At 44.3% G+C, this 12,020-nt stretch overlaps 4 protein-coding genes across 4 annotated transcripts in view; 1 reads left to right on the top strand and 3 right to left on the bottom strand.

Moving 5' to 3' along the window:
- LOC310753906 (transcription initiation factor TFIID subunit 7-like) overlaps positions 1–1,838 on the bottom strand; it is a 30,266-nt gene extending 28,428 nt beyond the window's left edge. The window contains exons 1-2 of the mRNA XM_083595261.1: positions 1,794–1,838; positions 833–906 (exon numbers count right to left, since the gene is read on the bottom strand). Of these exons, the coding sequence (XP_083451387.1) occupies positions 833–906; positions 1,794–1,806 (87 nt within the window). The 5' untranslated portion in view covers positions 1,807–1,838. The remainder of the gene's footprint in view (positions 1–832; positions 907–1,793) is intronic.
- The window catches only part of LOC310753812 (inositol polyphosphate 5-phosphatase OCRL-like), a gene marked incomplete at both ends in the record, with an annotated part of 1,016,056 nt that overhangs the window by 559,630 nt on the left and 444,406 nt on the right, over positions 1–12,020 (bottom strand).
- LOC310753742 (magnesium transporter NIPA2-like) overlaps positions 1–12,020 on the bottom strand; it is a gene marked incomplete at its 3' end in the record, with an annotated part of 394,776 nt that overhangs the window by 376,616 nt on the left and 6,140 nt on the right. The gene's annotated exons all lie outside the window — the stretch shown is intronic.
- LOC310753904 (magnesium transporter NIPA2-like) overlaps positions 1–12,020 on the top strand; it is a 394,748-nt gene that overhangs the window by 284,857 nt on the left and 97,871 nt on the right. The window lies entirely within an intron of this gene.

Genomic DNA, 12,020 nt, shown 5'->3' on the forward strand with positions numbered 1-12,020 from the left:
AAAGACTGCTGTTAGCAAAAAACTGGAAGTCTCAAGAAATTCCAATGGTGGAAGAATGGCAGATGAAGATGTTGGATTTTTTGGAGCTAGCCGACCTGACTGGAAGAATCCGTGACCAGAAAGAAGAGGAATATCAAGAAGATTGGAAGAAATTTAAGGACTATTTGAATAAATATTGTAATATAAAAAACTAGAAATCACTTGAAAGTACCAAATAGGCCTAGGATTAAATTAGGATTAAATTAAATAAATGGGATTCAGAACAGTAAGAAAAGTGAATAAATTAGATAAGAGCTGGAATATTTTTGTTTAAGAATGATATTGGAAAGCTGTTACATGCAGATACAAGGAAATTCAGAAGGGAGGGAATTGAGGAGGTCAATTAACAATGTAAATAAAATTTGGGTTTTAAGGGATATGGGATAAAGATTATGTTTTTTATTGCTGTGGTGGGTTTTTTTTGCTTTGTATGTTTTTCTGTTGTTGTTTCTTCTTTTTGTTATGTTGTTTTTGTTATAATTGTAAAAAAAACACCTCCACAGCTTTGCTTCCGTTACTCTGCTGCATTTCAGGTGCTCACATGAGCAAATGTGAGTCTACTGCACCAGGACCTATTCCTCAGGAATGCTGTGTTGCTGTTCTTACGTTCCTGTGATCGGAAGGTCGGAGAAGGTGCTTCTGACACCCAGCCCATGCAGGCGCTGAAGACGTGGGCTGAACAAGGGTGTACGGAAAGGTCCCACTGTACCAACCCATATTTGTGCCTCCAGCAATAGAATCAGGAAGCAAACACAGAGCACTTTGAAGCTATTTGTTGCAAAGGGTCTCTTACCGGAGGCAGTCTCAGTATAAACTGGCTCTCCAATTTATGGGGAGCATCATCTTTGTTCTTGCTCATCTTTTGTTCTTGTGTTTCAGGGAACAAGAGAAGAGAAAACATGGTTACCTGTTGGCCTAACAGTAGCTTCTCTCAACCTTTGTTATCCAACCTGCTGTGTTGCTAATAGCCGCAAAGTAGCAGTACACCCAAATGCATTCATCTCAGAAGCACCTTATTTGTAGGAACTAGAGAACTTGCACCACACATGAAAAGCATATTCTGGACAATAAAGCCACAGATGCAACTGGCAGCTTAAGAAATAAAAGGCAAGATGGTAAAAGCAGAAGGGTTTGCCCACATAGCCACTGCGGTCTGCTTTCTCCACAACTTACTCTGAGTCGCAGTTTCAGTCATACGCAGGGCAAAACTCAACAGCTTTGAGATAAAGAGCAGAATCAAGCTAGCAAAAGCCTCCCTCTTCTTCCCCACCCCATACTCTGGAAAAGTCATTCTTAGCTCTTTCAATAAGGTGTGATCAGCAGTGTAGAAAATCAGATTTGATCACAGACAATACACACAAGATCAAAGGAATGCAGGAATCATACAGTACAGTATAAGATTACTGTTTGAAGCATGAGGAGAATGCAGCCGTTGGAGTAGAGCTCCTACCATTTATGAAGCACTGGGTGGCAAGTAAAAGTGGAGATTCCCTGCCACTGAACTAATGACAGTAAAACCTTATATAAAGTTGGCAATGGATGCCACATGTGTAAAAGGCTACAGATTTCACTGTCTCAAACAGCAACTCATCAACTTTTTTGGTCTGGTCCACCCCCTCCATCCCCCTAATCACACTCCAGTTCTCTTTCGGATAATTTCAGAAAGGCAGGAGTAATATTTGCATTTAGATCCTTCTTCTAGAAAGAACTACAGAGTCAATACCAGAGTATCATAAAAGAAACAAATGCATTACTTGTAGATGCCATCTCTCCTATTCTTCCTTCACGCAAACGTTTATAAAAACTTATACCGTTCAAAAAAACTAAACAAAAATGCAGAAAAAACAGTTAAAAAAAGAAAAGAAAAATGTCTGTAGATCAAACAATGCCTGCTACTAAAGTGAGATTAAATACATCACATTGCTGTTTCTCTGTCCCCATGAATAAGATTCTATAACAACAGCAACAACAACAACAACAATAATTCCCTTGAACTCTTCCCCATCCCACATAACCTCTCTCTCTATAGCTGAGGATCAACTAATCTGCAGGCAATAATTTGTTTACCTATAGCAAGGGTAGCCCAACATGGTTCTTTCCAGGTATTGAAGACTACAACTCCCAGCATCCCTGACCATTGGTATCTATCTAGGTTGGATCAGAATTGAATGTGGTATCATCCAGATGTTATGGACTTCAAATTCCCAGACAGCATGATAATGGGCAAGGGTGATGGGAGTTGTTATCTTAAAATATCTGGATGGCACTATGTTTGCCACACTTGCCACAGAGACGTAACCGGCTGTGTTCTTAGATAAATAAGGTATACTATTCATGTATCAAATCATAAATTTCAACGGAAGTAACTCATAAAGTTCAACAAATGAACAAAGCAGAAGACCCAGTGGATCAGATCATTCTCTAGTCAGTTCATGCATAAGGTCCATCCGTGTACTAGTGTCTATTCCACCTGTCTGTTCATAAGGTCCAACAATCCACATGAAAGGTTGTATGTAGCAGTTCCACAGAATCCTTTCACAGAGTCTAAGACAAGGATTTCCAGAATACTGGCCTTGTTTCACCAAAAACTCATATGTGATATTACAGGACAGTGGATCTTACGGCTGCAGCTACTGCTATGCCATAAGATCCACTGTCCTGTAATATCACATATGAGCTTTAACTACTGATGAAGCCCAGGACGGCGAAACAAGGCCAATATTCCGGAAATCCTTGTCTTAGACTGTGTGAAAGGATTCTGTGGAACTGCTACAACCTTTCATGTGGGCGGGTGGGGGGGGGACTCCCTGGTACTGAATGGGGTAACTGTGCCCCTGAAGGACCAGGTGCGCAGCCTGGGAGTCATTTTGGACTCACAGCTGTCCATGGAGGCGCAGGTTAATTCTGTGTCCAGGGCAGCTGTCTACCAGCTCCACCTGGTACGCAGGCTAAGACCCTACCTGCCCGCAGACTGTCTCGCCAGAGTGGTGCATGCTCTAGTTATCTCCCGCTTGGACTACTGCAATGTGCTCTACGTGGGGCTACCTTTGAAGGTGACCCGGAAACTGCAATTAATCCAGAATGCGGCAGCTAGACTGGTGACTGGGAGTGGCCGCCGGGACCACATAACACCGGTCCTGAGAGATCTGCATTGGCTCCCAGTACGTTTCTGAGCACAATTCAAACTGTTGGTGCTGACCTTTAAAGCCCTAAACGGCCTCGGTCCTGTATACCTGAAGGAGCATCTCCACCCCCATCGTTCAGCCTGGACACTGAGATCCAGCGCCTGTCCACATCCTTGGGGGTAACGGATTGAAATTGATTCCATGCAACTTGACCAGAAAGGGCTCTAGCACTCTCCCGCCCCAACCCTGCTCCCACCTCCTTCCCAATTTATCTGCAAAAAAATTCGCAAAATCGTTGCAGGAGATCTTGGGGTCTTTACAAGGCCCCGGTGGTAAAAGTGGTTCCGTTAAATTGCGAACCACCTGAAAGAGTCTCCTGCTACTATTTTTTGCAGATGCAATAGAGGCGGTGAAGAAAGTCTTCTTCGCCGTCGCTACCGCCACTTGGTAGGCTTGACATTGAGCTCTAACTCGTGTCCGGTCAGCTTCAGAATGAGTCTGTTTGTGCAGGTGGATATTAGACTTTCTATCAAACCGTTCCCAAAGGGTCAGGTTGGGTTCCCACGTCTCTGCGGATCTCATCACAAATACGGGGACGCCGCAGGGGTGCGTGTTGAGCCCGCTTTTATACACGCTCTATACAGCTGACTGTGCCCCCAAATACCCCACTAATAAGATCATTACGTTCGCAGATGATACAACGGTGGTTGGTTTAATTACGGCTGGAGAGGGGGAGACGGCCTATAGGAAGGAAGTTGAGCAGTTGGGGGAGTGGTGCAGGAAAAACAACTTACTGCTTAACTTAAAGAAAACAAAAGAGATCATTGTGGACTTTATTTATTTATTTATTTTTAAAGATATTTATTAGGGTTTTACAAAAAACAGAGATTTACAGAATAAAAAGAAAACAGAGAAAAAGAAGAATACAAAAAATACAAAAATACATAGAGAAGAAAAAAAGAAAGTACAAAATACAAAAAGCAAATCCATTTTTTGATATCTTTAAGCTCATTTGCTTGTTTCCTTGACCTCCTCACACCTCCCCTTTTTGTATTCCCATTTACATAATCAATTCAGCAAATCCTTACCCTCTTTCATTTATCTTAACTCTATATCATAACATATTATAACTCTATATTTTCATCCATTTATCAATTCATTTTTGCATATTCTTATTAACTTTTGTTGCTGAATACCACTTATTGCCAATCCGAACATAATTTTAACATTCATTAATTTTACAATATTTCTGAAGATAGTCTTTAAATTTCTTCCAGTCTTCCTCCACCACCTCTTCTCCCAAGTCTCGGATTCTGCCAGTCATTTCCGCCAATTCCATATAGTCCATCATCTTCATCTGCCACTCTTCCAGGGTGGGTAGATCTTGTGTCTTCCAATATTTTGCAATAAGTATTCTTGCTGCTGTTGTTGCATACATAAAGAAAGTTCTGTCCTTCTTTGGCACCAATTGGCCGACCATGCCCAAGAGAAAGGCCTCTGGTTTCTTCAGGAAGGTATATTTAAATACCTTTTTCATTTCATTATATATCATCTCCGAGAAAACATTGATTCTTGGGCACGTCCACCAAAGGTGAAAGAATGTACCTTCAATTTCTTTACATTTCCAACATTTATTATCGGGCAAATGATATATTTTTGCAAGCTTGACTGGGGTCATGTACCACCTGTATATCATTTTCATAATATTCTCTCTTAAGGCATTACATGCCGTAAATTTCATACCTGTGGTCCACAACTGTTCCCAGTCAGCAAACATGATGTTATGACCGATATCCTGTGCCCATTTAATCATTGCAGATTTAACCGTTTCATCCTGCGTATTCCATTTTAACAGCAAGTTATACATTCTTGAAAGGATCTTAGTTTTGGGATCTAACAGTTCTGTTTCCAATTTTGATTTTTCCACCTGAAAGCCAATTTTTTTGTCCAAATTATAGGCCTCTCTTATTTGATAATAATGAAGCCAATCTCGCACTAGAACAAAGAGGTTGTTCTGATTTTTCTCAACACGTACCAGTTGCTTCCCCCCTCTGGAAATTGTACAGACATTGTTCTCAAAACAAACCATGTACCCCTCCTGTAAAAGACATGGTACAGACAAAAGACAACATTTCAGTCCCGGCGCCACGTAGACTTCCAGCTGCGCCTGCAGGAAAGAAAGATAAACATTCCCAGACTTTTTTACAAGCCTTTGTGACCCATCAGCAAAACACACTGATTTCCCAGCTGAAACAGCTCTGCAGTTCTTTATCTGGACACCAGGTGACTCAGGCACGAGATGTCTATTTGCAGCAGAGTCAATGACCCAACGTAACACACTGTCCTTCGTTGCCTTAGCAACAGAGTTCCTTCTGCCCCCCTCCTTGGGGCCTTTACAGGTGTCTTTCAAAACAGCCATTGACGCAAACAGCTGATAAGCACCTCCTTCCCCTTCCGGCCGTCCCTGGGACTTTCCACGCTGGCCTCTTCTCCCGGGCTGGTTCCCATGGGAAATGTCCTTGGGACTTTCCTGCCCTTTCTCTGGACAGCATCTGCGCAGGTGTTCAGGGGAACCGCAAACAAAACAGCGACGAATGGAAAACTTTACAAAGTGGCCTTTGGACTTCTGTGCCCCCCCACTCTTGCCAGCAGCACTCCTCGAGGCTTTTCTGCAACAGGGGACGTGGCCTTTGGCTTCCAGCTCTGTGGTTTCTCTGCAAACCTTCTCCAGCTCCTGCCAAACAGCCTGGCACTCAAGACCCTTAGACTGGCCTTTCTGGCCTGCACCTTCAAACGTGGGTGCATATCTTCCAGAGGAACAGCTTGCCACTGCTTTCCTCTTCCCAGCTCTCAGCAGCTTTCCAGCACACAGCTGCCCATCACGTTGGCGTGTCAAAGCATCGCAGCAGCTTCCAGACACGGCTCCAGCCCCCCTTGGGCTTCCTGGGCGGTGCTCAGCCCCTGCTGGACTCTCTGGGCGTTCCCCAGCTTCTGCAGCGTCTGTGCAGCATCTGGCCCCCTCTGGTGTGGCTCCCACTGCAACCTTCAGTGCCTGCCACGCGACCCAGGGCTCCTTCCCGTCCACCTCTTCAAAAGGGACTGCACACGACTCATGGCTGTCTGCCATCTTCTCCCCCGGGGCCCAGCTTACTTACGAACAGTAGTAGCTCCTCCCGGCACCCGGTACCAACACAGCTGCTTCCCAGCGAGCTCCTTGCCTCACGATCAAAGGCACAGCTCCCAGCTGGCTTCAGCGTCTCGGCTTTCAGCTTTTCTCCACTGCCCTCTTCCTTGGCAGGAGATCACACAGCACACACCGGCACGGACTTGGCTTGCTTCACAGCGTCAGCTGACCTTCCATAACCTTTGGAGAACTTTACTGGCAGCTTCGCTTGCCCACGGAGTCCACACGCTTCCCTGCGTCTCTGCTCCCTCCGGGCCCCCAGCTGCAGTTAGCAGAGCTTAGCACAGCGACGGAAGTAAGCCTTGTGTGCTCAATAAATCAGGCAGACGCTCGGTGTCTTCCTTATCTTACAAGTAGCTTTAATCTCGTACAAAAACAACAGATCGTTACTTTCCCGGTGACAGCGCACTCATCTTGATCCTCTCCCGGATCTGGCTAGACTCACACTGCGTGTCTCTCTCTCTCTCTCTCAGAGATACTGACCACTCCCAGTGTTCTAAACACGCCTCCAAGAATGTGAGGCGTCACTCAGAACTTCTTAACCCTGTAAGTTCTGACTCTCTCAATATATATTAGTAGTAGTAGTAGTAGTAGTAGTAGTAGTAGTACTTTGTAGGATTTGATAATCTTTATAGGTCTTTTAAATTTTAAATTTCTAATCTATCTATCTATCTATCCCCTCCCCCTTTTCCCTTTCTGTACTTCCCTATCCTTATAAAATTGAATATATATATATTTCTAAAATTTACGGCTCCACAGTTTTCTGGGTCGCCCCATATTCATTACCCAACCACCTATGCTGCTCATGGCCAGATCACTTTGGGGCACTGCCATGCTGTAAAAAGATTCTCATGAAGCACAGATCCCCATGGATCCTTAGGTTTTTTATGTTTGGTCACCCTGAAATCACTATCAAATCACACATGATTTGAACAGAATGAACCACAAAAACCACAGAGCACAGCCAAGGAACAAACACTATATTAAATACTTTAATCCTCATGGATCGGCATGATTGTTAAATGGACTCCACCAAATTATATTGTAAGATCACACCAGTGTCCATGGAATGACTGAAATACAAATGCTATCTGAAATGGTTCTGCATTAGCAAGAACATTGAATTAAAATGACATTCATATTCATAGCTTCCACTGTGAAGAACAGCACCTGGAAATTTTTGACGCTGCTAAACCTCAGGAATATCCTAGGCAGAGATTGTGATGATCTTACCTGTGAATGTAAATTATCAAACCAACTAGATGGAGACCACCAAAGTAACCATGAAAAACAATCACCTGTCTTGCGTCAATTCAGCTACAAATGGTTTTGGGACAAAAGTTGGTTGCTCTGCGGGGGTGGTAATATAAATGGAGTTTTAACTGCAAGTCTTCTTGCCAACAGATTTTGTCAGTGCAAACTTTGAAATAGGGGGTCTCCAACGTGGTGCCCATGGGCATCATGGTGCCTGCTGACAGCTTTCCTGGAGTCCACCACGTGTTTTTAGAAAAAGAACAGGATTAGTGGTGAATTGTGCCCAGCATGACTTCAGATTGTTCATAGTACATTTGATTGACTGCAGGGGCATACGAAGGGGCAGCGGGGTGATGGTGCCCCGGGGTGCCATGCTGGGGGGAGAGTGACAGTGCGGTCGCTGTACTGGCTGCCGCTTGTGCGGCGTCCGTGTGGGCTGCTGCTCTTGCAGCAACTGTACAGGCAGCCCCTCTCGCAGTGACCGTATGGGCCATACGGGCAGCTGCTCTCGCGGCGACTGTACAGGCTGCTGCTCGCAGTACAGGCAGCCCCTCTCACGGCAGCCGTACAGGCTGTATGGGCAGCTGCTCTCCTGGTGACCATACGGGCTGCCGCACGAGTGGCATCCATACGGGCTGCCATGCATGCACAGTCCGTACAGGACATTGTGTGTGCACCCATCATCCAGGACTTGTTACCATATTATAGCTGCCACAAAATCTATCGGCATGCCACCAGAACCAGGGAAGCCTAGGGGGCCACCAGGTGGCGCATTGGAAAATGGCCGACAATAACATCTCTCCGAACCACACGAGGTAATTAAGAGGCTGCTATGGAAAGTATGCAGTCCCCCCCCCCCAAGGATATAGGGGGGACTGCCTTGCCAGCGGTGGCCACAATGCACCCCCTGATTCGAGAGAAGGGGGTGCCACCAGGTCACTTGGCACCAGCCCTCGGTGAAGTCGGCTCTTCCCAGACGCCGTCTCCAATCTGCGCGTGCTGGTTCGCTTTAACTCGAAAATACCATTGGAAATATATAATTGGAAGATGTTAAAGCACATACGTCAAGCAAAGGTCGGTCAGAAGATAAGACTGCTGATTAATGGATCTCTGGGATCGGAGCGGCGGGCGAAGACAAATAAATCAAGCGATGAAGCGCTATTAAGAGATTGGTATGTCTGGAGCGAAGAAGGGGGGGTGGAGGAAAAAACGTTTCTTTTCTTTGCCTTATGTGAGTAATAATAACCCTCCACCCCAAAGAAAGAAGAACTGCCGTATTTTATTACACAAGCAGGAATTTAAAAACTGTGTGGGATGAATTACTGATGAATGAAGAGAGGATTGGTAAAGATCGGAGAATGGAAAAATTTCATGACGCAGTTTTAAAATGGCGTCACGCAAGACAGGCTTGTTTAAGAAAGACAGGGGGAGGAGAACCAGGACCATTTGAAAGTGAACGATGATTGGAATTTAATCTTAACCTGGCAGAGCCCTCTATGATCTATGATATATTTTACAAGCCTGGGAAAACAAAAGGGCAGACCGAAGATAAACTTTCGAAGGAGGAGGGGAATGGCGGCTGTCCCTATGAGATATGACTTGTGGAGTGTGTAAAACCCACACAGACGATGTCTGCTTTCAACCTGCCTGTGAAGATTATCAGAGATCGCAAAGAAAGGAATATATGACAGCAACAAGAAGATGAAGAAAGTAATAAAGAGACTATCTGGATAGAACTGGTTAGAACTGTTTAATTAAAGCAGTAATAGAAGTGATGTTTGGATCCTTGTCCGGAGCTTGATGTATGGGTACTCCCAACAAAATTGAAAAATTTGGCTGTATAATTTGGAATTAATGTGAATTGAAATAATGTGATATGATTGGCCTGTTAATAAAAATTATGTTTAAAAAAAAGAACCAGGGAAGCCTTGCCAGTTGCAGCTCACACAGTTGAAGTGAAATAAAAGACAGAAGAGTAGATTGGGAAGAAAGTTCCCCAGACTGCAGGAAAAGATAACAGTAGCTCCAGCATCTGATTCAGTGCAGGCTGCTGAGGGGTTGGACTCCTTAAGATCACCAACTGCCTATGAGACACCTGGAAAGCACTCAGCCTCAGATGACCTCCACTCCAAAAAGTGGGAAAGAGGATTTAACAGTGACCAATATTGATTCTTTTGATAGCAGCCCCATATTCTCAGCACAAAGTGAGAAGTGTTTGGACAAATCACTGATTTGTACATCAGTTCCCCCATGGTACAACTGTACCTTCCCCACACTCAGTCTACAAACCATGGGACTTGTGGGTTCAGTTGGCAACATCTGTGTGTATGACTATGACATAAACACACTGAAAGGATCAAACTGGATAAATTATCGCATAATAGATGCCTTTCTTGCCTCCAGGGTGATCATGGCCAAAGAGCTAGGTCAAGATGGAACAATTTTCCCACTTGCTGTACTTGCCACTTCATGCAGATATGTCAAAGATTGCAAGTGCAAGCTCTGAAGAACTGTTTGAGATTTGGAGTGCTAAAGAAAGATGTTTTGATTATTCCAGTAAATGACAGAGAAGTCCACTGGATACTGATAGTAATCATTTTTAAAAAGAAGACCATGCTCTATCTAGATTCCAAACATGGATTGAACCACTCTGTGATTGATGCAATAACATGCTTCTTAGCATGTCTGTATAAGATGGATTCAAAATATCCCTATAGTTTTGCGGCTGGTCATTTTTTGCACCAACTGATATACCCAGGCAAGGTAATTCCAGTGACTACGGTCCTTTCACATGTACCATTGCCCATCTGATTGCTTCTGCTGCCCAATTACAGTTCATACAAAAGGATATGGCTGCCATTAGACCCTGGATTGCAAAAGAAATAATACAGTACTGTGGGAAAACCTATTTTGAAGGACAAGACAAATATTTTCAAGTGGAAATTGATGCTGTTCCTCCCAAGAAGAGACAAATCTTGAACGAGAGTTACATTACTGTGTCTCGATCATGCCCAGAGGGATGGAAGGATACACTAACCTATTGCTCAGATATTTTACCTTCCTTGTTTGAAGGCTGCTGGTCACTATGTTTCTTGAAGGAAGGGTGCAGGAGGCCCAGTGGTGACCTAACTATGGTTTACTGTGAAGGAAACTGCAAGGGCTGGTACCACTGCTTTCGCATAGGCATTGATTCAAAAGATCTTCCAGAGGTTTTCGTGTGTCCAGACTGTCAATCCACTGTGGCCAAATAGATTTTGAAACTGCGAACTGTCATATTCCACAGGTTGGTATAATACAGCAAAATCCAAACATATAGTTTTCATCATCATGGCAGGGATGGTCCTTTTCCATAGAATTCTTATTTATGGAGTTAGTTTTTATATCCTGCTTTTCTCTACTTGAAGGAGTCTCAAAGTGGCTAAAAATCTCCTTTCCCTTCCACCCCCACAACAGACACCTTGTGTGGTAGGTGGGGCTGAGAGAGTTCAGAGAGAAGTGTGACTGGCCCAAGGTCACCCAGCAGCCTGCATGTGGAGGAGCGGGGAAGCGAACCCAGCTCACCAGATTAGAGTCCACCGCTCTTAACCACTACACCACAGAAACGTATCTCTTAAAACTCTGGAGCAAGCTGTTCAGTTCAGCCTCATAGTGAACTGATTTGTGAAGGGAAGGTTGGTGATGAGCAAGATCTGTTCCCATTTCCCAACACAGAGACCATAGAGCAGTTTCTTTTGGGGGCTGAACCTGCAGAGTGTTTCTGTTCAGAATTTCTGTGGCAGAAATTGGCTAAGTGCCTTTATAAACATTCAGCTTCTCAAATTGAACCCCATCATGAAACTTTCCGGTGTAACTGTTGGAGGTGGAGGGCAGAGAAGGTGCTAGTCCTTACCTCCCTCCTCCCAGCCCCATGATCAGTTGCCCAATGGGCTGAATTTCAGGGCTTTTGCATGTAAAGGGCAAGCTTGTTCTTTACTTGTTTAAATCTTTAAACTTGGGAACAGATATTTTGCTCCATGACCAAAATGACCAAAAGGGTCAGCTTCTAGAGGACTGGAAAGATCATGATTGTACTTCCCCTACCCTCAGCCATAACCCTGTTGAGTATTTTTTGTTATGAGACTGAGTGTTTGGGGCTGATGCTGTAGCATTCTTGTCTGGGGGCTTGATGGAAAAACAGAAAAGTGTCCCTCACCTAACTCTCCAATGCCCTTCAACAAGAATGCTGTAGGAAATATTGCTAAGCCCAAAGGGAGGCAAGAATTTGCTTCAGCTCACCTTGTTAATGGCAGAGCAAAAGCTATGCGTGTGTCATTCTCAATCAGTCAACTTTCAGGACTGATTTTAGAACCCCATCATGCAAACATGACTATCCACACAGGGACCATCTATTTTTATTTTTTTCTGATACTGGATTTTAA

The sequence above is a fragment of the Podarcis filfolensis genome (genome assembly GCF_964270895.1).
Source record: "Podarcis filfolensis genome assembly, chromosome: W".
NCBI lineage: Eukaryota > Metazoa > Chordata > Lepidosauria > Squamata > Lacertidae > Podarcis > Podarcis filfolensis.